The sequence below is a fragment of the Sapajus apella genome, unplaced genomic scaffold (genome assembly GCF_009761245.1).
Source record: "Sapajus apella isolate SASKATOON/1434 unplaced genomic scaffold, GSC_monkey_1.0 scaffold20, whole genome shotgun sequence".
Classification (NCBI taxonomy): Eukaryota; Metazoa; Chordata; class Mammalia; order Primates; family Cebidae; genus Sapajus; species Sapajus apella.
In genome coordinates, this window is record NW_022436960.1 from 3,962,077 (window position 1) to 3,988,928 (window position 26,852).

The 26,852-nt window shown below is 42.5% G+C and overlaps 1 protein-coding gene across 1 annotated transcript in view; it reads left to right on the plus strand.

Moving 5' to 3' along the window:
* Positions 1 to 26,852, plus strand: part of SETD3 (SET domain containing 3, actin histidine methyltransferase) — a 79,803-nt gene that overhangs the window by 7,648 nt on the left and 45,303 nt on the right. Inside the window, exons 2-6 of the mRNA XM_032287448.1 lie at positions 7,235 to 7,344; positions 9,425 to 9,517; positions 11,685 to 11,833; positions 13,827 to 13,899; positions 14,504 to 14,760. Of these exons, the coding sequence (XP_032143339.1) occupies positions 7,242 to 7,344; positions 9,425 to 9,517; positions 11,685 to 11,833; positions 13,827 to 13,899; positions 14,504 to 14,760 (675 nt within the window). The 5' untranslated portion in view covers positions 7,235 to 7,241. The remainder of the gene's footprint in view (positions 1 to 7,234; positions 7,345 to 9,424; positions 9,518 to 11,684; positions 11,834 to 13,826; positions 13,900 to 14,503; positions 14,761 to 26,852) is intronic.

A 26,852-nucleotide genomic window follows, 5' to 3' on the forward strand; every position in this document is an offset into this window, starting at 1 on the left:
CTTATTTCTCCTGACCCATTTATTCTACGATTCAGATTATATGGAAAAGAATCACTTGATTGACAGAGGTGGTAGGTTTGATTACAGATGCCCCTGTATATTAGTCAGCACTTTAAATAATAATTGAATATGCCATTCATTTCTCTGTCTTCTAAAGCCTTTCTTGTCTGTTAGATGAGGAGGTTATTGATGGATTTGTAAGTGGTATATGGTGTTTTAAAGGGCCAAAGTTTGAAGATTCTGTACATTTTAAAAATATCTTGATGGCGAGGAAATGTAGATATGTGTGAAACTCTTGGCTTAGCTGTTCCTTTTTATAGATACCCCTTCCTCTGAGTGACTAACTGTGATTGTGTAATTCGTGTATCAATCCTGTATTGCTACTCTTCATATTTTATTTTGTCTTAATTATTATTTAAATCATTTTTTGGTCCTGTTTTTCTCAAGATAATGCAGTAAGTATTTGTAAATTATGCCTGATTTCAGTATAAACTTTGGGGAAAAACATTGACATTGCACCTTCTGGCTAATATTTGTAAGTGAGTGTGTGTGTGTAAACTTACATATTTAGGATGCATTTATATTTTACTAATATAAATATTGGAAATAAATATTGAAAATAAACATTTGGTCTTTGTGGGAACTTGATGAATGTTTAATAGATTTTTTTCATGAAGAACATGAAGGATGTTCAAAACACCTATTTGTTTCATTTGTTTAAACTTGTTATTTAGCCCCAAATTCAGCTGAAATGATCATGAAAATTATTCATTGTATAAAACAAACCTTTGAATCATAAATGAAAAGGGTAGTTATTTAAATCCACAAGGTTGGGGAACTTCCACAGAATGTATCTTTTTTGATAGCTAAAAGAAGGCAATGTGGGGTGAATTTAGGAAACCACACATACTGGATACTAACACCTTCTCAAACTGAATCTTAAAATTTAGTCATCCTTCTTGAATTGTACTTTATTCTTTGCCCTTCTATGTTTAGTTACTTACGTGTTTTAGGAATTATCCATGCTGCTTTATTTTGAGTGTGAGTCTTGGTTCCCCAGCCTCGTGCTTGAGAACTGCAGGCCTGGTTTCGTTAATTTTGTTGTCTTCTGCAACAGCAAACATAGTATGGGCACAGAGACGTTGCACAGCTTGTTTAATCAAGTTTGCCTGTAGAGTTCACCTATATTGCTGGAGCTAATGCAGGGTTTCATGTTGATGCTGTGGGTCTGCCGCTTGGCACCTGTGGTGTGTTGGCCAAGTCACAGCCCTCTTTAAGCCTCCTGACAACTGGCTGTGGTCACTGCCGGCCTCAGTGGGCTGTGGTGGGGATGCAGGGAGGTCATGGGCAGATAGATGCTCGTGTCCTTGGTCATAAGTGCCCAAGGAGCTGTTTCCTGTGCTTGGGCTGCAAGCTTTCCTTTCCTTTTCTAATTCCTGCTTTATTGCTTTCGAAAGACCAATAATGCTTAAAAAATTCAAGTGTGTTTTTCAGTCTCTCTTATTAAATTTAATGTCCTAAAGCTTTTGTATCTAAAACTGGATTTTGAAAAGAGATTATCTTTCAAAAAAATTATTTTAAGACAGAATTTTGCTGTGTTGCCCAGGCTCTAGCCCAGTGGCTATTCACAGGTGTGATCATAGCTTGCTGCAGCCTCGAACTCCTGGGCTCAAGAGCCTCCCACCTCAGCCTCCTGAGCAGTTGGGATGATAGGCATGCCCCACAGAACTGTCTTTTAAGCGTGACATTACATAAGCTTAACCCTAACCCCTGTCCTTCATGGTGTGGCTCATCTATCTCTCATTATCTATATCTCTACATATACATTTATATTTTTACTTTTAAGAATTACCATATTTCCTTAGTAGAATTACTCGGTAAATGTCTTATTTTGACTACTGTTTAATCACTGTTGGGAGGAATGTCAAAATTAGTAACACCAATATGCTATCCAAAAATTTTTCTTTTACTCAACAAGTATTTGGCCTTCTGTATGTTTGTGGCGCTATATTAGACCCTATAGATAACATAGAGATGTAAGCTTTGGGTTTTTTCCTGCCACAAGACAGTGGGTAGAAGAGTTTAGACTGCGGTAGGTGAGGTCCCAGGGGTTCAGGGACTGTGCTGTGGAAGTGTGGGGAGGACACCTTGTTAGTGAGGTGGGGTTTTAGCCAGGATTTTAGGTGGAGGACCCTGATGTACTCACCAGGGTGTCAGGGCATTTAGGCTGAAGTAACAGAGTGAAGGCTGTCAGGGAATGATAGCCAGGCCAAGGGGCTGAGGGAAGGCAGGATGTGGGGAGCTGGCAAACTCACAAGAAAGCCTGATGCTTTAGGGGTGATCAAAGTAAATGTAGGGCATCTGCCTTCAAGGTGCTTTGAGTTAGGGGTGTCCCACAAATACTAGTACCAAATCGTATTGAACCCAGAGTTGCACAAAGGAATCTCACAGACGGTGATGTCCCCAAGTTCGTAGTGGGTGGGTTACAGAACTGGTACCAAGAAACACTTGCCTTCGGTGGCTTAAGTTCTTAAAGTCATGCCAAAGTCCAGGTGTCACGCTCCTGACTGCCTGGGATTCAGGTTACAGGGGACTGAGGCGAGCCCTCGGACAGGGTGGTCCCAGCCAATGGGGAGGCTTACTGGGAGAGCCCTGGAAACTCGTTTGAGTGGAACAGATTGAGGAGAGGGTTTGGGTCTAGGGTCCTGTGCCCTAGGGAGATACATTTACTGGAAGAAGGATAGGTAGCCCCTTCCCCGATCCTTAATTAAGACAAAGATTCTTTCTGCCTCACCTAGGCTAGCCACTTCTTCTCCCTTGCAGCTGTATCCCTGTGGGAGGGAAACAATACAAAGAGGCTGCCAAAGACAGAATCCCAAGATAAGCCAAGCCTTTGGCATCTGTAATAACCTTGAGTTTGACCCTTTCTTACTGACTTCCTTGGGCATGAGGGTTGCATGGAGGAGCCTAGAGTTTCCCTCAAGGCCACGGGGGACATTTTGGTAGAGCCTTAAAGTATGTGAAAAATCTTGCCAGGAGAAGACAAGGGGACAGGCAGTGAGATAGCTGCATTCCAGAGAAAGGAAGAGGAACAGTCCGTCTCCTGTAGCTGTGTTGTGTAAAGGTAGGATGAAACCGAACACGTAAAATGGGGTGAGGCGGTTCAGTCCTCCAAGACCTTGCCGGGAGGTTAGGCATTATCCTATGAGCTGTGGAAACACATGTGAGCAAAAGAAACCTACAAAATGTGTAATTCCACTTATATGAAGTTTAAGAATCGGAAGAACTAATCGATGGCGATAGAAGTCAAAATATGGGCTACTGGGGGATGGACTGGTTGCGACAGGGTTCATCAGGACTGCTGGTGACGACTGGTATGTTTGCTGCCTTTTGCAAGGGTGGGGCCTTGCATGAATGAGGATGAGCCCATGAATTCGTGTACTATGTGGTTTATAGTTTTTTGTTTTTTTTTTTTTGAGTCAGGGTCTCTCTCAGTCACCCAGGCTGGAGTGCAGTGACTCCATGATAGCTCATTGCAACCTCTGCCCCCTGTGTTCAAGGTATTCTCCCACCTGAGCCTCCTGAGTATCTGGGGATTACAGGCTTGAGCTACCACACCCAGCTAATTTTTGTATATTTTTGGAGAGACGAGGCTTCGCCATGTTGCCGAGGTTGGTCTCAAAGTCCTGGGCTCAAGCAGTCCACCTGCCTTGGCCTCCCAAAGTGCTGGGATTATAGGCGTGAGTCACTGCGCTACGCCTATGCAGTTTGTATTTTATACCTCAATTTATTAAAGCTAACTGTTGGCATTGTGGTGGGGGAGGACTTGTAGGCAGGGAAATGAATCAGGAATGGATTGAAAGAGATGGAGATGAGGGTCTTAGCTAGGAGTGGCTTCAGTGACTTCATAAACATCATCCTACAGGACCTTTGAAGATTGCATTCTAGCATATCTCCCCTCCCAGGGGTTAATTTATTGGTGTGTTTTGAAGTTATACCTCTGCTGTATTTATGCACCTATTACTCATTTCTAAAAGCCAGCAGTTTTCTGGCTTAAAAAAGAAATCTTGAGAACAATTGGAGTTGTAAGTACTCAACTGTAGACTGTAAACGGAATGTATTGTGTTTTCATATCATTGTAGCCGTATTTTTAATGGTCTTCTCTCCCATGGAGCAGGAACTAGACATTTCCTGTCTCTTCCAAGGGGATAGAAACTTGGGTAGAAGCTTCAGAAATGGAGATTGTAACCTGACCTAAGACCTGTGCAGATGCTTTTCCTGGGAACTCAGAGTGGCATCTGCTGTGTAGCACCTGCTGTGTGCTGAGGCCCGGACTGTATGTTGGGGTGACAAATAGAAACAAGAGAGAGAGGATGTCCCCAAGGAACCTGTTATCTGAAGGGAAGCTGGTGTGTGAGCAAATCTTTGAGTACAGTGGGGTCCTTCAATATTGGGAGAACATACCAGGAATTGCAGGAGTGTAGAGAAAAGAAGATTGTGACTGGGGGGACCAGGTAGGCTTTAAGGGGATTACTGGGCAGCATTTTTAGAGAAAACCAAGAGTTTGTGAATAAGTGACTAAAATACTACAGTCCAGAGGCAGATGGGGAGGCAGAGAGATAGGAGGTACATGACTATGTCTGTGGAGGGTTTGGGAGCCTTGGTATTGTGGGAGGGTGGTGGCAGCGTGAGGGTAGATTTAAGCAGCAGGGACGGGCTTGGGCAGGGAGATGTACCAGACCAGTGTTAGGGTCTAACCATGAGGATGAATTCAGGAGGTGCAGGAGGAAGTGGCTGGAGCTGCCCAGGTGTGGGCTGAGCAGCTGCTGGTGGGAATGTGGAGGGGTGTGCTCCATATCCCATGGTGTTTGATCTGGAAGACTCCCTGCTGCCATGTACTTTTTTTTTTTTTTTTTTTTAATCTGTATTTAAACAGAGGCAATGTAGTAGTGGTTCTGGGTTCAAATTCTAGCTCTGCCTCTTACCTGATCCATGACCTTGGACAAAGAGAAGGGACTTAACCTTTTTGAGAATGTTATCTGAAAGATAAGGATAATATCTACAGCCTAAAGTGTTTAGGAAGATCAGATGGAGAGCTGTGTCTTAGCCCAGCACCTGAGAGAGGGTAAATACTGAGCTCCAGGGAACAGCTGCTGTTACATCAGTGAGCAACTGGAGTTGGGTGGATCGCTGAGGGAAGACTTTGGGGGAGGTGAGGGGCTGCCAGCAGAGCCAGTAGAGCCTGTTTTGTAGTTGGTGGCACCCACGTGAGGGCTGGTGCGGAACAGCCCCACCGTCCCAGGCTCACTGTTAAGAGAAGGAAAAGGGTCTTGGAGCTCCTCATCAGAGTGACGTTCTTGCCTCATTTACAGGCTCCCACAGCAGAAGGTCTTTCAGGCAGGGCTGAAGGGAGAGGCCAGCTAAGCCATTGCTGACAGGATGCTTCTGCGTCTCCTCCTGCCAAGCAAGCAAACCCGCTATATTTGGAAGTGTGATTAACATCCTTATTACCAGACTCCTTGGTGGTTTTAGTTGTTTTCAGGTTAAGTTCAGGGATCCTCCACATATGCCCTTGGCAGATGTGGGAGGCCTGAAATGCCCAGAAGGGTGGAGGTGCTCTCTCCAGGCTGTGCCCTTGCTCTTGGCTGTGAGCCAGAACCATGGGAGCTTTTTTCTCTTCTAAGAAGGTAGTCCTTAAGTGTAGGAAAAATCGGAAAAGGGGCTTAAGTGGTCTGTCATCCTGCCCTCCCCTCACTTAAATTTTCTGCTTTCGATTGCGGAAAACAAATTCCTTTTATTGCTGCAAAAGTTTTATATCTTTTCACCAATTTCCTTTTATTCCAGGATGACTGACATTGTATATTTTACACTGATTTTTAGAAGACTTATTATGTTAATGTGTTACACATTAGTCTTTATATATTAGGTGCATAAGAGAAGATACACGTTAGCCTGTTAAATAATGTGATTTCCTACTATTTTCCCCATATAGGCATGGATTCAGTTACAGAAGAATCAGTGATCATCTGTAGTAGTGGGAGAAAATGTTTTAAACCTTTGTCCTAGCATTGTTCTTCACATGATCATAGTTACTTCTTTTTCTGAAAAACAAATGGATCAAAGTCTGCTTTTTAATTCTTACTTGAGATGAAGTGTAACTGACTGGTCAGGGCTCCTGGAGGCCATCCTCGTGCTGGTGGTTATTAATTAGGTTATGGATCGCTCTACCAGCTTCTTGGCTGGACACTCCTGGGTCATCCTCTTAGCCTCACACTCCTCAGGCAGTGACTCTCACCCTCTTTTGAGTGGCTGCCTCGCTGGGCTTCCCAGAGACCCCTCTCCAGATGGCTTCTCTTCCTCACTGTGCCTCCCTCGCGATTCTCCTCGTCCTGTCCCTGTCTTTGAATTGCCCCGCTCGCTCTTCACACATCCACATCCCTTGCTTTATTTGAGACCTACTGTGTTAAAAACACTTTGAAGCAAGCATTATCTCGTAGGGGTCTTTGCCCAGGACACCATGATGTGTCTGTGCTACATGGTCTCATCTGCCTGTGAGAATATGCTCCTCATTTCTCACGTGCCCACAAATGGAGGACCCGTGTGTGGCACACCGGAAGGCGATGGGAGATCTTGTTCAAGTCTCAGGTCTGCCATCAGCTTCCCGTGAAATCCCAGGCAAGGCACTTGGGATTTCCCATGGAACAAAATGTAGGAGTTAGACTAGCTCACCAATTTCTTCCAGCTGTAAAACATCTTCAGCATTTGTCCAGAAAGTGTAATCAGTTGCCTATGATACAGTTATGGTTAATGGGAAATGATTATTTTAAGGCAAAGTGGGGAGAGAATACATAGGTCTTTATGCTCATGTATATATGATGTGTACATGATTTTTATCTCTCTAGTATCCTGGAATATGCTAGTATGCACAATGAAATCTATATAATAAAAAAAAACGAGAGTAAAATTTGCTTCTAGTATAGTTTTTGTAGGTGAAAAAGAATGAACTTTTCTTCCAGAGACTACAAAGCAGATTTTTTTTTTCCCATTTGACAACCACTAAATACTAATATTACACATTTATTTTTCTGGAAGAAAACTTCAGGATATAGCACACGTAAGGTAGGATCTTAGTTAGCTTCTGAAGACTAATGCTGCTGTGTATTAGACATGTTTTATTACTTGATTTTGTTCTTTGGTAATGTAATTTTTTCTTTCTTCTTTCTCTTCTCCGTAGTCAGAAAATGGGTAAGAAGAGTCGAGTAAAAACTCAGAAATCCGGCACTGGTGCTACAGCAACTGTGTCACCGAAGGAAATCTTGAACCTGACCAGTGAACTGTTGCAGAGTAAGTCCTCCTATGGGCTCTCCTGGCCTGGATGCAGTGGCTGTGCCTTTTACTTCTTTGTCACAGGATGGGGAAGTGTGCATCAAACAAACTGGTATTCAGGTCTGAGCTTATTAGCTGTGGGCCTGGGCGAGTCACAGAGCTTCCCAGACTCGCAGTCCCTGTCTGTGAGATTGGAAATGCCTGTCGGAACTGTGTGGCTGTTAACGAGGCTCAGATGAAATAACAGATATGAGCCTTCATAGCACAGCCACCTGGAACCCTGGGGACCCATGGGCAAGAACGAGCGCTGCTACTTTTTCACAGTGTGCCCCTTGACAGATCACTGACCCCTTCTGAAACTCAGTGTTCTTATTGGTAAACATAGATAATAACTGTCTCAGGGAACGAGCCAAGGACCTTGTGAGATGTGGTGCGTGAAGGTGCTTCATGGGCTGTTAGCCCCAGGTAAGTCCAGCGTGCCTCTTGGAGAGCCAGCCTTCAGAGCTCTGCCTCACTGGGATGGCTCACGCTTCTTTTTGGTGATTCAAAATAGTGCTCCTGATTTTTTTTTCTTTTTTGGAAAGGGTCCTGCTCTCTTGCCCAGGCTGGAATTGCTGTGGCACAATCACAGCTCATTGCAGCCTCGACCTCCTGGGGTCATTTCAGTCTGAGTGGCTGGGACTACAGGCCTGTGTCACTACACCCGGCTAATTTTTTTTTCTTGTAGAGATGAGGTTTTGCCTTGTTGCCCAGGCTGGTCTTGAAGTCTTGGACTCAAGAGATCCTCCCACCTCTGCCTACCAAAGTGCTGGGATTACAGGCGTGAGCCGTTGCACCTGGCTTTGTTTCTGATTTTTACATGCTGTAGTTTGAGAGTTCTTGGTTTAAGGAAATGGAATATCTATTAAGTGCCTGTACTTGTTTTAGTAAGTTAGTGTAATTTGGTAACTTTTTAAAACTATGAATTTGAATTGGTGCAGTTAGTGCCTTGGATGTAGCTGGGGTCACTCCGTTGCCCTTAGTCCATGTTTAGGTTATGTGGCAGGCTAAACCTCAAGTAAAAATGCAGCTGTCCCTTCGAGACAGAAAGCAGGCTGCAGCCAAGTTGGAGTCAGGCCCCTCCCGAGTGCTCCCCTAGACCCATGGGCTGGTGTACCGTGGCTGTTCTTACCATTCCTTGCCAAACTCCCCTGCCTATGGGCAGCTTGAGGACAGGCTCGCTGCTGCTTTACCTCTAAGCCTGTTCCAGGCCTCCCTCAGTGCTTATTGTTGGAAAATGAAGCGAGACTGGCTGCATTTCATAGTTAAGACTTGGCGCGTATCTAGTTATCATTAGTTATTTGCCACATATGCTCTTTTAATAGAGAGCAAAGGGGCCCCAAAGGTTTAGCAGGAGCATGGGAAGGGGCTCTCTAAAGCAGTGCAGTTGTGTGAAAAGAAAGAGCTGCCAATAGGCGGGGTGCCCAATGTGCAGCCTTGCAAACCCACACCTCAGTCTCGGGTGTTGGTCTTTTGCTTCTGGCCCCACAGTGGAATCTTAGCTTCTTTTTTAGCAGTGACTGTGCCATCTCATTTTGCAACTCCCCCAGAGTGCTGAATATAGTGCCATACACATGGATGTGAAATGTTTGTCGACTAATTGTCCTTATGTCCAATTTAACTGGTTTCCTTAGGGAGTCAGTGTTATGGGTTTAACTAAAAAGAAAGGTTGACTTTTACTATTAACTTCTTTTGCTGTATAGAAGAGTTTTGGGGGGATAGTTTGCATTTTAGCTTAGCGTTTTATTATAGGTTTTACTATTAGTATATTCTAAAAAAAGTTGACTAAGAATAAGTTGGATGTGAGCTAGGTGTTCGCTCAGTGCTCTCTCTTGGGTACATTAAGTGAGGGGCATTTTTATGATTTCCCAGGGTTTGTCTGCTTTGGAAAGGGGACCTGCTTGTACTTTTCACATTCATCATCATGGCTGTTGTATGCCTTGTCTTTTAAAAATCAACCAACCAGAACAGCAACAACAAAGTCTAAATCCTCTTTCTTCCGCAGACTAGTAGGTTAAGTTGAAAGAAGTGTTTCAGTACCATGCCTCTTACGTTACAGAATGCAGCAGTCCTGCACCTGGCCCAGGAAAAGAGTGGGAAGAGTATGTGCAGATCCGGACTCTAGTCGAGAAAATACGGAAAAAGCAAAAAGGTAAAATTGCTAGAACGATAACCGTAGTTTAATAATGTCATGTAGAAACTTGGTTAGGCCAGAGGGTTGACGAGTAGTAAAATTCTTAGCATTATTGTGTCACTCTGAAAGGTCTTACAGTGGGGTTTGCAGACTGGGAGAGAGAGCAGTTAGGATTTCTCTCCTTTCTGAAATGCTATGACCTGCTTCGGAAAGGGTGAGAATGTTGAGCTTAGGAGAATCAAATATTTGTATCTGGGGGCTAAAATGACAAGGTTGTATTTATTTATTTATTTGATACAGTTTTTATTTAAATCTGGTTTTTATATTGTTATTTCCTCTTGAGTTTCAGGACAGTATGTAATAGTGTGTATGGCCAACACACAAATGCTGATTGGTTAATGCATTAGCAAGGTTTGTGATGAACTCACACACATCTCAGTTAAATAAGAGGTGTGGTCCTATTCCTTAAGCTGTGTTTTTATAGGACGTATGCAGTAGCCATTGTAATGATTCTCATCCAGGCTGGGATGGGGCCAAGTGTGAGTTTGAAAAAGCTCATTCAGTATACCTATCGTTTTTGTTCTGTAAAGCACAGAAAGTAAAGATTATTATGCAGGACCACGTGGAAGGGAGAAGCAGAAAACGTCCTAAGGAGCATGCACTGGACTATGGGGCAGTCTTCTGAGACTCCCTTTCTTATTGTCATGAAGGGCATCAGGAGGGGTTTGTTTCTTATTTGCTCTCTTAAGTAGTAGTTTTACTGCTATACCATACACATCTGTAAACATGTGGTCTTCAGCTTAGATGGTCTCAAACTCCAAAATGGTGAGTTCATAATGGGTGTTTTCAAACAGGTTCCTTCATAATGGGTTTATTTGCACTAAATAGGAGTCTATGCTAATCCTTTGTCACTAAGTGGGTAGCCAAAAAATTTTTGTAGCACCTTAGTTTCTCTTCTGTGTAGATATTATTTACACCACCTGACACTGAGGATAGAACATTTGCCCGTTCTCAAGGAGTGAAGAGGAAGTTCTGTCTTTGAATAGTTGTCATTCTGATTATTTTCACCATTTAGCAGGTATCTTTGCGTGCCCAGCACGCGCTCTTTACAAATCAGGTTGACTGTTGACAATGCTGTAGTCAGATGGCCACGGGCGGCTGAGCTATGTGACGCGCCCAGCTTCCTCAGAATAAAGTTCCTGTCCCTCTCCTTTAATTCATCCAAACAGAATGTTTTTTTCTATGCATGTCTTTTTGAATATTTCGGGCTGGCTGAAAAGTTCAGAAATTAATATAACAGATTCCCAAGAATCGACTACCCCAGCTGAGCGCATGTCACAGTGTATTCACATTGTCCTTCCTTTTTTTCTCATCCACTTGTCAGCTTTCCTTTCCCTTCTTCAGTCCTTGGTTTTGTTTTTGTATTTGTTTTTAAACAATAAAACATTACAGATACAGCTAAAACCTCACACATTCATCCCCTTCCATTCCCTACCTCCTTGTGGGGTGTTCATCTTCACTGTGAATGTTTTCTGCTTTGTAAATAACCTCATAAAAATATATGATTTTAATTGATATTTGAAAAATTTACCTAAATGGTGTCATACTAGGTGATTTTTCAAAAACCGCAGTGTTACATTTAGTGTTATACTTATGTTGATGCACATAGCTCTAGCTTATTTAAATTGCCTTACAGCCGTCTGGCTTACAGCTCTACAGTTTTGTTCTCTTGGAATCAGGGCTTACCCATGTCTCCTTGCACACATGTGAGCCACTCATTTTTGTTTTAACGGAAATTTTGTTAAAGCAAATGTGAATATGAGAGATGGCATGTTGGACTTTTAAGGAGAAAACTGCTCTGTGAATCATAGTAATTGTAATAGACACTTTCTTCTCTTTGCCATTATATTACCTAATAGTACCTAATAGCCACTATTTATATTACCTAGTATCAGTATATATTTCACTGTAACTGACAGAGAGTTTAGGATTTTAATTCTCCTTTCCTGTCACCAGTTAATTAAGGTATGTACTCTGACTATCTGGTGATTAGTTTTGATTTCAAGATTGCCGTGTTAAGACACTTTCCAGTGTTAGTTATGGCCTGTTTTTATTTTCTGAGAGACGTGTGAATGATATGTGTCCTAAAAGTAGCTCTTGTTTTCTAAAACGTGGATTAATATAGGTCTGTCCGTTACTTTTGATGGAAAAAGAGAAGATTACTTTCCTGATCTAATGAAATGGGCCTCTGAAAATGGGGCTTCTGTCGAGGGTTTTGAAATGGTTAACTTCAAAGAAGAGGGCTTTGGTTTGAGAGCAACAAGAGATATCAAGGTGAGTTTATAAAATGTTGGTCTGAAGGGGTCTATGTGTGTTTGAACTGTGGTGTGCTGTAGAGGGCGCAGGGTGAGGAGGTAGACGTGTGGTCGGGGAGTGCTGGTTCTGAGCCCTGTGGGCAGATAGGCAGCCTGGAAGGGCCTCAGGCTCCTGTTCTAAGTCGCTCTGCCCAGCTTATCCTCCTGGGGAGCCAAGCTGCTAACCAGTGACTGGGCAAGTCAGTTCACATTTCTGAGCCTCTGTTAGGAGGCCATAGAACATGCCTCACAGGATTTTGAGATTTACCTAAAGACAAGGAGGTGGACTCATGGTTTGCAGAGAAAGCACACAGGATCTTGTGACTTACTGGAGGTGAGTGGGTGGAGGACTGGCTGTATGGGGATGCCTGCCAGTGTCTAGAATGGATGGCTGTGAGGCTGAAGGTACTAGGAACTCACTAAAATGGCAACACCGGGGGCAATAGGGAGAGAAGAGAGAAACAGCCACCTGCTGAGAGAGAAGGGCTTTTTCTCCCCTCTTGGTTCTTGGTTCTTCCTCATGAAGGGAGCAGCAGTCACTGGACATGCCTGGCCTCTCCTCACCCCTCACTCATGCCTCTTCTCAAGAGGAGGCACTTCTTAATCTCTTGGCCGAGTTTGGGGGAAGGAACTAAACTTGGCCTTTTTCTCCATGGGAGCTGGTTGCCTGTATGCATTCATTCCACTCTGCTCTCTGCCCTGGAAGCTTTGCAGGGGCAGGCCACACGTGGGGAGGGCAGTGGGGATCCAGCTCTGCCTGTAACTAGGTGGGGGAGTCTGTCTAATTCTGGGATTCAGTAGGTGATATTTTGGGTGACCATCTGTTGTATTCTATCTCTCTCAGTTGCTTTAGAACTTGGGTGGAGGAAAGGGTGTTACTTGGGCCCCCTCAAACCTCCAGCAACATTTTTGGCTAAGTTGTAGTTAACCTTTCATTAATATATTGATAAATCACATGCTGGTTTATTAGATACCTGTTAAATGTCTACTGTGTGAATGGTAGTAGTACCTTGCTTCCAAAAAAACCAGTCTCTTCCTTCATGATGCTGATAATCTATATAGTAAGGGACAAGACACATACAAATAATTCGGTAGTTGACATTGGTGAAGGCAATATGCCACATGTTCTCTCGTATCAGATTCAAAGCAGCATTTGTGTAGATGCTGCCCAGAAGATCCAAGCTGTAGACTTTCCTCACTGTGTGCTTTTGTGGGCTGGTGAGGGCTGGGGAGGAGGTCTTAAACAACAGACATTTATTTCTCACAATTCGGAGGCTGGATGTCCACGATCAAGGTGCTGGCATGGTCTGTTCTGGTGAGGGCATTCTTGGTTTGCAGACAACTGCCCTCTTGCTGTTTCCTCACATGTTGGAGCGCCATGTGCATGTTTTATGCAGTGTAGATACACAGGACATAGCAAAAGGAAGCATCCTATATTGCCAAAAAATGAGATAATGCTTTGGGAAAAAAATGTGTAAACCACTGTTAACTGTTGTGCTTTAAAGATAAGCGTGTAGAGGAAGGAATGTTACTCTGGCTTCAAAACTCAGTAGTAGTAGTAATTCACATTGAGAGATTAGGGTTTTTCTCGGAGGCAGGAATTGTGTTTTGTTTTGGTCTGATTTTAGAACCTAAAAGTACAGCAAAGAATAAAATAAACACCTTTATGCTCTATTCCAAATGTTATATTTGCTTCAAGTTAAAGTTGAAAGTCCCTGTTTTGATTATCATGTCCTTCTCAGTATATGTAGGTTTTAGTGTTTCTATTGGAAACAGGGTTTTAAGCTATGCTTCTGCTCATTTAACTGTAATGTAAATGCTTACATTTTAAAATATGTTTGAATATTTATTTGAAGGGCTGCTATGCAGCCTGAAGTTGTACTTCATGTGTGATTGGATTTCTGACCATAGATGTAGTTGGGTTGAAGACTATACCATGTTTTGATGATTCTCCTATTATTTTCTTTCCCTAGGCAGAAGAATTGTTCTTATGGGTTCCACGAAAATTGCTAATGACTGTTGAATCTGCTAAAAATTCAGTGTTGGGTGAGAATAATTTCTGACTGTTCAAGGCAAAGTACAAATGGCAAAAATATATAAAATTCCATTTTGTGGCACTAAGGATTATACTTGGTTTTCTCGACTGCTGAAATATTCCCTCAAATATGCATTAAGTGTTTCTCATTTAATGTTATAAAAAAGATGCACATGACTTCTAATCATTATTAATTTTTTTTTTTTTTTTGAGATAGGGTCTCAGTTTGTCACTTAGGCTGGAGTACAGTGGCACCATCATGGCTCACTGCAGCCTTGATTCCCCAGGCTCAAATGATTCTCCTACCTCAGCCCCCCGAGTGGCTGGGACTACAGGTGTGCACTAGCACACCTGGCTAATTTTTGTGTATATGTGTGTGTATGTGTTTTGTAAAGACAAGGTTTTGCTATATTGCCCAGGCTGGTCTCAAACTCCTGAGCTCAAGCAACACACCCACCTTGACCTCCCAAAGTTCTAGGATTACAGACCAGAGCCACTGTGCCCAGCCTGTACCTGACTTTAAATGTTACAAGACCTTTTTAGTTTTTCTGTAATTTAAATGAAGTTTTTAAGAAGTCTGTGGAACTTACACTGTTAACTTCTGGGTTAATTCAGGGCCTTTATATTCTCAAGACCGAATCCTTCAAGCCATGGGAAACATCGCACTGGCCTTTCATTTGCTGTGTGAGCGAGCCAGCCCTAACTCCTTCTGGCAGCCCTACATTCAAACTCTCCCCAGTGAATATGACACTCCTCTCTACTTTGAAGAAGAAGAAGTTCGGTATCTGCAGTCCACACAAGCTATACATGATGTCTTCAGCCAGTATAAAAACACAGCTCGACAGTATGCCTACTTCTATAAAGTCATCCAGGTGAGGAGCTGTTTGCTGTTTATGTTTCACAGAGTGGGAAGAAAGAGGAATTGAGTCCATAAATATTCCACTTGACATCTTATTAAGGATACTTAAACATTTTCCTTTTAAAACTGAAAATATAAAGTACATTTTATCGTTTCTGTTTTTACAGAAATATCAGTGAAATATGGTAATATGTATATCTGATTTTGTCAGTGTCCAGTGTTGATACAAGCAGCAGTTGTTCCTGAGTTATTGAAATCACTAAGTTTTTTTGTAAACAGAAGATTGCAATGAAATTTTAAAAACTGTAAAGCATATCTAATACAAAAAGTCAATCTGTATAAATTTTTCAACAAAATGAATGTTAATTTTTTTCTATATATATTAGTACAAAATATTGACATTTAACTTAGCAGTTTATTACATTTATGTTTTCAAGATGTACTGTGTATTAATTTTAATTTGTTCTCAGTAAAAGTTCCTCACAGAAATCTCTATAAGGCTGCAAGTACTTGAATTACCTGTGATGACACCTTTCTGTGTTTTGGTGGTTTGGCCACCGTTATCTTTCATTTGTAGTTGAACAGCAGTCACAAGGAACAGGGCCAGTGCCACAGTCTCTGCCAGGACTGAGAAGGGATGTGGCTCCTCCTCCTGACTTCGCACAATCTAAGTCACTCAAGAATCAGCTCCTGGGCTGCCATTCTTCAGATGGGGCAGGTGGGCGAGTTAACTACTTGCTCACTTTGCTTTTCTTTGGGCAATGTGACAACCTGAATTAGGTCTGATTTGGTTGTTCCTTAAATGGTCTATCCCTGCTATGTTTTATTTGCAAGAAGTGGTAACCTCATTTCATTGCTACAGGTGATATTTTTTTCCATTTATTATTTTCACTTTATAGCATGCCTACTGCACAAGAATGTTACACTCGAAGTTATATCTTCTTCTCCACCAAACACTTCAAATATGTCAAAAATTATACATGACCGTTGTCTTCAAGTCGAAATTAATCACTTTGCTTTTCTAAACGTTAGAACGTCCTTAAGAATGGGCGTACAGTATGTATATAGCTTTTATTTCAAGTTGGCTTAATTTAAAAACTATTGATGAAGACAAATCAAAATTTACTTCTTCATGTAGTGTGCTCCTACAGTCCTGCAGTCAAAGGTTGGTTTGGCTTTTCAAGACCTGGAAGGGTAATACTTTTCTTCTTAGTTCTCAATGGTGTATCTTTTTGACTAAAAGTTAAGCTGACTTTAGTAGGTCTAAGTATTTGTCATTTTCTCTTGCTGGACAGTGAACTATAAGCTGGCTCTATTCACTAATGTGTCTCCCAAATTTGAGCTGTTACTAGTTTGCAAACGCTGGTAGCCTGCTCTGAGAGGACTCTCTTCTGTTGGTAGGTTGGAGGGTCTAGGATGATGGCAGGTCTTCTGATAACTGGCTTGGTGTGAATGAGCTTTGGATGTTTCATTGTATTCACTGGTCTTTTTACTTCAGTGTGAACTAAGCAGTGCAGCTTTGCTTCAAAATTTGTTGAGATTTTCAATGACTGTGAGTCACTAAAATACTCTCTTCATGTAGATGGAGCCATTTTTTGTCAATTTGTTTAAGAGCCAGGCTCTTCATAACCCCCTGAAATAAACTGCCTTAGACGATGCTAAGGGTATTAAACTATACCACCTTCTATGTAGTAAACGGTATCATTTAAACATCACAGGAATTAGAGAGCATTCTAAAGGTAAACTTTTAATTCAGAAGTTTTCCCAAGAGTATTAAAATTCCTACATTAGTAATAAAAACAATTTGTATACCATTTATAATGAATCAAGTATCCTTTTTTAGAAACAACATTCTTAGAGCACTAATAGATCTATCTTTTTAAAGAAATTATTCCTTTTTATTGAAAAATTTAGTCAACCACTATCAAACATGGAACATGCAAATGTGAAATTACCAGGTAATCAAATGTCTGCACAGTTGATTTTTTTTCTTTTTTACACAATTAAGTCAATCTGAATATTTAAAAAATGTATCATGATTTAGAAATCAAACTGCTTACTTTTCCGTCAAAAGTATCAAACTGAGGATAGCAAAATGTGCCTGGTCACATATATCAGTTCTTTTATTTTATGTCAGACATTTTTTTTTTTTTTTTTTGTCTTTTTTGAGACGGGATCTCACTCTGTCACCCAGGCTGGAGTGTAGTGGCGCGATGATGGCTCACTGCAGCCTCGGCCTTCGGGCTCAAGCGATCCTCCTACCCCAACCTCCCCAGTAGCTGGGACTACAGGCACGTGCCACCATTCCTGGCTAATTTTTTTGGAGAGATGGGGTTTCGCTATGTTGGCGAGGCTGGCCTGGAACACCTGGAGTCAAGTGATCCACCTGCCTTGTCCTCCCAAAGTGCTGGGATTACAGGCGTGAGCCACCTCGCTCCACCTGGAGATGTTTTTTATTTTTGAACTGGAGTGTGGGGTGCCAGTGGCATCTAGGCTAGAGGTGCTGCTACACTTCTACATATGGGTCAGCCCTCACTGCAAGGCATTTTCCAGCTCCAAATGTCAGAAGTGCTGAGGCCGAGAAACCGTGCTTTGTATTTATATACAGAATAAAGCACCTCAGATACGTATATGATTTAGGAAATCACATCCTTCCCGCCTAATGACTGGAAGCCTGAGGCCTACTGACTCTGGTTGTGAGTTACTTTCACCATTTTGTCAGAGTGTCTTCTCCTTAGCTAATTCCAGACCCTTTCCTGGCTGTAACTGCATGCTGTGGTGAGGAGAAGGTATTTTAGAGCACGTTTTTGGTTACTGACATTTAACACATCTCCCTTCTTTTTAAAAACCTACAAGTAAAAGCCCAGGTTTAGAGATACTTGTTAAAGTTACAAATACAGGGGGACAAACACTGAAAAAATGTAAACCTAAGATTCAGGTTATAAAATCGTGCAGATTTGGAGTAAGGAGCTGAGTTGCGATCCTTGGCATTGCATGTTGAAAATGATGGGGTGAGGTCAGTTCTCCGTGTTAGCTAGGGGACTTTACAGAAAGGAGCATTTGAGTGATGGGAGCTGGCCCCTCAGCTGAGTAGTCCTGAGTGTGGTTAGGAAGAGTCAAAGCAGCCGTAGCCACTGTCCAAGTGAGAGAGACTATGGCCGCGTGGAAAGAGCACACGCTTTATAGTAAGACAAACCCGTATTCTATAGCTCATTTGCTATTTACATATAATTTGGAATTAGTTGCTTTACTTCTCTGAGTTTGTTTCCCGATCTGTAAGATAAAAACATGAAGACCTATTTTTTGTGTGTGGCTATTGTTTATCAGAGCAACTAGCCTGGTGCCAGGCTATATAGCACCTGGGGTTTTCCTTTGGGAAACGGTGGCAATGGTGGGATGAAGCTCGCTCAGCAAGTGCAGTGTGGTAACTGAGAGGGTGGGCTCTGGAGCCAGCCTGCTAGGGCTGAAATCCTCGAAGCACCACTTACAGCTGTGATTTTGGGCCTGTCCCCGTGCTTTCCTTCCCGTGTCTGTAAAGGGGGCTAATAGAGTGCCTGACGCCCAGGGTTGCTGAGCGAGCAAAGTGAGTTGATCCATTTGAGGCCTTTAGTACAGTGCCTAGTACACAGTGCTTCTTGTAGAAATGGTCTATTTATGCTGTTATCATTTTGTGCTTTGACCCTCAGGTCATGTTATTTGGTTTTGTTTTGTTTTAAATTACTTCTCCTTCTGTCCCTATAATATCTTGCGTTTTTCTTAGTGTTTTCTACTAAAACAAAACTCCTGGTGGCCAAAGATAACGAATGTTCCTGCAAGGCTAGGGACTAAACCCATAGTGACTCGTCACAAGCTCAAAATTGCTGTCAAGCCTGGGCAATCCATCTCTACAAAACATTAGCCAGGTGTAGTGGCATGCACCAGTAGTCCCAGCTACTCGGGAGGCTGAAGTGGGAGATTGACTTGAGCCTAAGAGGTCAAGGTTGCAGTGAGCTATGGTCACATCACTGCATTCCAGCTTGGGCCACAGAGCAAGATCCTATCTTAAAAAAAAAAAAAATTGCTTGAAGATTCATGTTTTTATTATTGGTGTTTGGACTTGTGTTTTTAAATCTTAAAAATTCGTGCAAATGATAATGTTTGTTATAGTTTTATTGTTCATGTTAAGTGACTTACTATCAAGTAAATGGGTATTGTAGGAAAATAACTGTGCTTTCACCTAAGACCTTGGGTTGTCTCACGCGTCAGTGTGAAAAGCGCAGTCTTACCTGTAGTGAGTACCATTAAGCTGATCATGTGGGCAGTTTAGGTGTGGTTCTTTCTCAGAAGAAGAAAATGTGACAGTCACTTAATATGGTTTTAAAACTAAGCAGCAGAAGGGATCATTACATATTAAAAATACATAATAATGAGCTTTGTTTTTTTTGAGGCGTGGTCTTGCTCTGTCATCTAGGCTAGAGTGCAGTGGCATGATCTCAGCTCACTGCAACCTCCGTTTCCCTCCTGGGTTTAAGAAATTCTCCTGCCTCAACCTCCTGAGTAGCTGGGAACTCAGACGCCCGCCACCATGCCTGGCTAATTTTTTATATTTTTAGTAGAGACGGGGTTTTCACCATGTTGGACAGGCTGGTCTCGAACTCCCGACTTCAAGTGGTCTGTCCACCTTGGCCTGGGTGGACAAAAGTGCTGGGATTACAGGCATGAGCCTCTGCACCTGGCCAATAATGAGCTTTTGTAGAAAATTTCTTAACTAGTGATTTAAAGTAAGTTCCTTTTGGAATAGGAGCTGCAGGCAGCCCAGAATGAGGTGCACTGCTGTGACAGTTAGGAAGGAATAGGCTGTGGACTAAGAGCTTTTGAATGAGGGTTCATGACAAAGCAAAACAGACTTAAGCAGAAGTTATCTTTTGAAAAAATTGTCTTTTGAGTCTAGCTTTCTTTCTAGTTTTAGAATGTTCTCATCACTTCTAAAAGTCTTAATAAGTTGGAGTGAACACAAATGTAAACATTGCATTGCTTTTGTTTTATGAGTGTCATATTTTCTCATCTCAGTACCAAACCATGTATCTTTCCCATGCTTTTCCAGGATTACACGTTAGGCCTCTACTCCTTTTAGTAGGTCACTTCATCAGTGCGTTGTCACTCAGTGAGACAGAGGGGATTATTACAGCAGTCCCCAGTTCATATTTCCAATACTGTGACCTGCTCTCAGTTTTTTCTGTTTTTGGCATTGAGGCTGTTAACCTTTTCCACGGTCATGGGGACCCTCTCCCCAGAGAAATGCACATGCGTACTATATCACAAACATTTGCAGATCATTTGGCGGGGTGCTCTGAATTCAGGAACCTCATTTGCAATTTTTATCTGTGATTTCCCATTTAAAATAATTTTCTTGGGGGCCTGTCCCAAACTCTGCATCTGAATTGAAACCTATTTTTTTTTTTCCAATCTGCCTGCTGACTTGGAGGTCTATAGGCTGTGGCTTGCAGCCCCTGTCTCTGGGTACTTTGGGAGTGAGAGCAAGCACAGTTCAGTTCTGTGCATCCCCCGTGGTGATCCTGGTTTTTGGGAGAGGAGCATGGAGAAGTGACAATAGTCCATTCATCCTTACTGCTTGCTTCAGGCTTTAGGGTTTTTAATTCTAAAAGCACCAGTACTAACTTCTGGTGTTTGTGAATTTCTTCATGCAGATTTCTCTGTATTGCATTTTTTATTTATTTTTCTCTCTTTGGTGGGTGGTTGCCTAAAAACTAGAAAAATAATCTCCTGTGCTCTGTCCTCCCAGCATATTCCCTTGATCCAGGACCTTTTAGTGTGGACACTTAGTTCAGATTGCCTTCTGTCTTTAACTTGTTTTTATAGCTTGTTTAAAACAAAGTCTTGGGCCAGGCATGGTGGCTCACACCTGTAATCCTAGGACTTTGGGAGGCCGAGGTGGGCAGATCACAAGGTCAGGAGTTTGAGACCAGTCTGGCCAACATGGCAAAACCCCATCTCTACAAAAATTCCAAAAAATAGCTGGGCGTGTGGTGTGTGCCTGTAATCTCAGCTACTAGGGAGGCTGAGGCAGGAGAATTGCTTGAACCCAGGAGGCGGAGGTTGTAGTGAGCCGAGATTGCGCCACTGCACTCCAGCCTGGGTGACAGAGCAAGACCCTGTCTCAGGAAAAAAAAAAAGGTCTTTCTGGGCTCCTGCTCTTCCTCATCTGTGTGGTAGGGACTTGGGCTTTACAAGTTTTGAGGAGTTCTTTCAGTTTTTACCTTGTAAAATGTAAAATGCCTATATGAACACCCAAGAGATACATACAGTGTATGTCAAACATTTTCTTGGCATTTCCTTCATGAGATGTGTGACATACACTGTATGTATCCTTCAGGTGTTCAACAGATGATAGTGGGTAGCCAGAAGCCTCAAGCTCCAGGAATTTTGAGAGCATTCCTTGTATTGAGATACAGCACCTGGGCCAGGTGCGGGGGGTCATGCCTATAATCCCAGCACTTTAGGAGTCTGAGGTGGGAGGATGGCTTGAACCGAGGAGTTCGAGACCAGCCTGGGCAACATGGCAAAATCCCATCTCTACTAAAAATACAAAAACTAGCTAGGCATGGTGGCACACGCTTACAGTCCTGGCTACTTGGGAGGCGAGGCAGGAGAATCACTTGAACACAGGAAGCTGAGGCTGCATTGAGCCATGATCATGCCACTGTACTCTAGCCTAAGTGACAGAGTGAGACCCTGTCTCAAAAAAAAGAAAAAAAAAGGAAAAGAAAAAAGATACAGCACCTGCTGGTGAAACATCATACTGCAGCTTGATGGTTGACAAATGTCAACGTCCAAACTCCAGAAGCTAAGTTTAGAAATTGTGGCTGAGCCGAAGGCTAGAAGAGGCTTGTATGAAATGGGGCTAAAATTTACGTCAGTTTGTGAAACAGAGGCCAGGAAAGAAGAGAGGGCTCATGATGGAAAGCTGAATTTGGCATTTAAAACTGTTGCAACTTTAATCCTATAAAAATCCTAGCAGACCAGAACATACCAAAGTTCAGCTCTAAGTTCAGACTTTTGCATGGAAATGGATGACCAGTTTTGTGATAGAAATCAGTGGAAAAGCAGGGTTTGGCTTAAACCCAACTTTGAAGTAGTATAATTGTATGAAAGTGAAGTGTAGCCTATCTGATTTTACTTACCTTAACAAAGTTGAATGATTAGCTCAGATGTTTTTCACCTATGTCAGTGAAAAAGAAATTAATAGACCCTGTGAATGAACTGCTTGTTTAATTGGTAATCGGTGCCACGTAATGGGCCTGGTGCTGTGACATGGGGTGCCAACTTGTCTGAAGATTAGCTTATCTTAGAGACATGTAGATTTTTCTATGTTGTTGAGATTGAATGTAATGCTTTTTAAGTAAAAGCAAGCATACAGGGTTTAACAGAATAGAGGCATATCTATTAAATTGATTACTACTATTTTTCAGTTGATCTCATCACTTAAGTGATTTGTCACACCTTACTTGGATTTCTTCTTTTGTGTTGATCCAACCATTTGAGAGGTGCAGGGGGAGGTATGGAGAGGGAGAAACTCATTTGTGCATCAAATGCCGTGAATTTTGTTTGAAGGCAAGCATCCATTGCAGCAGCCTCCCCCCCTTTTTCCTGCCTTATGCTTCAGGATGGAGTAAGGCAATTTCAAGTTGGCCATCTTCCTCGAATAGGCAACTCCTACCTAGCCAGGGCTGAGTGGCAGAAGAGACAAGCAGCCATATTCACAACTTACTGTTACTGCAGCCTGTCTCTGAAAATAGGGCCCGCCAAGAGGCAGAGGAAGATGTCACTTTTGGTTCTTGGCATCCTGTGGCAGTTGTGGCTAAATACAAACATTTCCCGCTGTTCTACTTGTCTCTGACAGAGCTACACAAGAATAGCACAAGATGTGAATTTCCAGAGATGTATTTAGCCTATGTTTTCATAAAGCTCTCATCTACATTTAGAAATCTGATAATACATAAGGCCTTTAGGAATGTGTACCAAGTTAAAATGAAAACCTCTGGGCATCAACTTAAAGATCCCAAGGCCTTGACATTTATGGAAGGAGTTTAGACACGCAGTAGCATACACTCTATATAGCTACATGTCCTTCAACACTGTAAGGGAAAATACGCGTATGCTTTATATAACTTTGACTTCTGTGGTGGCAGAGGTTGGGTACAGGAGTGTCCCAGTTTATGCACAGATTGTATTCCAAATTGTCACTCTGAGTTGGCATGGGGCTTCTCTCCCTATTCAGCTTCTTCCATTCCATTGATTCCTCTTAAGTGTGAGGTGTCACACCAGGGCTAGGGACTAGTATTTCTGGGGATATGCCGTCTTTTTTTTTTTTAACTTTTTATTTTGGAATAATTCTAGACTTAAGTTGCAAAATTCATTCACAGAACTCCTATATACACTTCACCTAACTTCACTTAAAGGTAACATCTTACATAGCCTATAGTATAATGATCTAAACCAGGAGCTCAACCTTGTACGGTACTGTTAACAATCTTCAGACTTTGTTTGAATTTCACCTGTTGTCCTAGCACTAATGACCTTTCTTCCTGCCTATATTGTATTTAGTTGTCAAATCTTCTCAAATCACTTCCAGCCTAGGATAGTTCCTTGGTCTCTCCTTGTCTTTCATGACCCTGACACTTTTGTAGAGTACTGCTGGCCTGGCGGTTACTTGGTAGAAGTCCCTCAATATACATTTGTTTGATATTTTATCACATTTAGACTGAGATTATGCATTTTGGGCAAGAATACCATGGAAGTGAAGTTGTGTCCTTCGATCAGAAGTTACTATTTTTCTGTTTTAATGAATGAATACCTTATAGAAAGATTCTGTGAGACTATGCAAATATCCTGTTTCTCCCCATCTTTTCATCCACTGATTTTTGTATCTATCATGATTTTTGTCTGTAATAGTTACTGCGGTAGTGTTTGCCACGCGGTGATTTTCTGTCTCTGTTATTCTTCTGCATGTATTCATTGGAGTTTTACTAAAAGGAAAAGCTGTCCCTTCTTCCACATTAATTTACTTATTCAGCTATTCATATCAATATGGACTCATGGATATTTATTTTATTCGATTATGTAATACATTACTATTTATTTGATTCAAAAATTGTTTTAGATGGCTCTTCTCGTAAAAGATACCTGATTTCTTCATCACATATAATTTGAGAGTATGTGTCTTATGCAGTACATGCTGTAAAGTTAAATGCATGGAGGTACTTAAAAAATTGCTAAAATTGATTGATAACACAGCAGATCATTTATAAAGCTCACTTGGCCTCAGAGTTCAAAGAGTGGCCGTGGCCACTGCTTCCTACTTGCCATTTTCCTGACCTCAGTTTCATTTAAATGTTTCCCTAGAAGCAAACGTGTTCTATATGTGGGAGTTTTTGTTCTCAGCCATCTTCATGGTAACATTGCATCTGCCAACTGAGGGGTATGAGCTACAAATTGAGGAGGGATGGAATAGAGTCAGAGATGATGGTGAGGGTGCGAGGTGGCCAGTTTTGTAGGCTGGAGGTGTTGAGGGTGATGAGTAGTGAATCTAGATTGAATCTTTGCATTCTATGGTCATGGGAACTGGGCAGATATTATGGGGCATAGAAGGGAAATAATGAGGTCTGTTTTCGAGTTGTTCATCTGGGTTGGCTGGAGGACTTTTTCAGTGTAAGTGGCATTCTTCACAGTGTGCCCATGGAACTGTTCTGTGGGAGTGGCCCTTTTACACATCATAGGAAATCCGTGGCTGCAAATGGAAGACACTGCATGAGAAGGGGCTGAAGCTGCGCTGAGAGGTGCTAAGACCGAGCCTGTGCTCCTAGCCATGGGCTTAGCAGCCTACTGTCTTAGTCTTTAAAGTTGTTTCTGATCTTAATTTGGGGACAAAGAAATAGTCTAGTTTTAAGGGCAGAGCAATCTTGTTTAAAATCTCCCCTCTTGAGCTGATATTTCACAGAAAGCTGGGCGTGGCCCTGCTGCTGAGGATTGGATGCTTGTTAGTTAGGCCAGCCTACGAGCCTGCTGCAGTCTCTTCCGGCTCCCTAAAGGAGATTGCTCCAGCTCTTACTTTTACTCTGTGTTGAGATTGAAAGATACTCGTTCTTAGAGGATAAGCCTATTTGCTTTCTTCCCCCAAGCTATGAGGAAGCTGGTTGTGCTCTATTTTTTTTTTTTATTGTTATCCTTACCAATTCAACTTCTAGTGATATAAAAACTGAAAAAACTAGGACTTAGGACATCAGTCCAGGCTTGCCTGGTCTCTGGAGAGTTGCTGGTACCTTTATAAAGTCTGGTAGAGCGGCTGGCTGTCTTGGTGAAATGCCCTGACCCGTGTCCTTGCCTGTTCCTGACAGCTGACCTTGATCGTAATTTGTGTTAAATGTGTAAGCACTGTCTTAATTGTGTCCTACTTAAGGTTTCCAATTTTGTAAATTACTCATTCCAAACATGTATCTCATTTTCATCATTTCCGTAAATAAAACTGTAGATATGTCATTCAAAAAATCTGCTTTTAACTGTGTTCTTGTTTTGTAAATGTTGTAGATCACATGGAGGCTTCACTTTCTAAGAATTTAGTGCTCTTCATTTTTTCTATTTTGTCTAGCTTTAGTTCTAGTGGCTTTTGGAGGATTGAAGAAATGGAATGGGCCGGGTACAGTGGCTCACGCCTGTAATCCCAGCACTTTGGGAGGCCGAGATGGGCGGATCACCTGAGGTCAGGAGTTCGAGATCAGCCTGACCAACAGGGTGAATCCCTGTCTCTACCAAAAAATATAAAAATTAGTTGGGCATGGTGGCATGCGCCTGTAGTTCCAGCTATTTGGGAGGCCGAGGCACGAGAATTGCTTGAACCTGAGAGGCGGAGGTTGCAGTGAGCCGAGATTGCACCACTGCACTCCAGCTTGGGTGACAGAGTGAGACTCTGTCTTTAAAAAAAAAAAAGGAAAGAAAGAAATGAAATGCTTTTTCTCTGTATTTGGGGTTCTGCCTGGCATCTTCTCGGTGGTGTGGACACCACCTTGGAGTCTGGGGGAGGGTGCCCGTAGAGTACACTGGAGTGCCTCCAGCCTGCCCTGTGGACTGGCGATGCTTCTGCTCTGTCTTCCTCGCTGACCCTTCTCACTGGAATCCCTCCTGCTAAACCGTGGCCTTCTTCCTCCTCCTTATCTCTTTACCTAACTGTGGTCCTTGGCCTCTTTAGGAAAAACGTTTGCTTTTGTCAATCAATTTGGGAACTGATGTCCAGCAAAGTGATGCACGTTGTCCCCAGCTTTGCACTTTACCTGTGACCCAGGTGTTTGCCTGGGAGTAGAGGCACCCATAGGGGCACAGGAAACAGACTTTAAGGGCAAACACTTACCATGGAGTCCCAAGTGATGGGACTTGGGGCTGGCATCCTAACCAAGGAAGGAAAGAAAGTGACCATGTATGGCAGTGCCTGCTATGGGCTGAGCACTGTGAGACTTTTCTTACTTTCTAGTTTTATTTAAGGAGGCATCTGGAACTACACCTTCCTAGAATAATCTGAGACAGAATTAATCAAATTAGAAGAAACCTCCAATACCAGGTCTAGGCTTCACTGATATTTTAATTTGTGTACCGAGAAGTCAGAACAGAGGCCACAAATACAGGGCTTCCTCCTAAGACAGTGTTGATCGGCGCTCTGAATGCCAGTGGTGGGCCAAGGGCCCTGACAGAGGCCCCCTAACCCTCACCGTTCCTCCAGAGCTGGTCATTGTCCCCATTTTATAAGCGAGGAAGCAGATGTAGGAACAGGAAAGCTCGCCAGAGCCACCGAGTAGCCCAGTCAAGGCAGAAGCTCAGACCTGTCTGACCCTTGACACAGTTTCTCCTCTCTGTCTCCTCTGTCTCTACAGGCCTGTCCTGTTCTGTAAGTCCTTCTGTCTCCCACTCCAGCCCCAGCTTTACTCATCCTGAGTCTTCCCTGCAAGGCTGATCCATAAGAACTTTGTGAAAATCCCTAGAATTTATAAACAAAAGAAACTTCAAAAAATTCCTTTTTGAAACCTGCCTTAAAAGAAAACCTAAGATCTTCCCTATCCT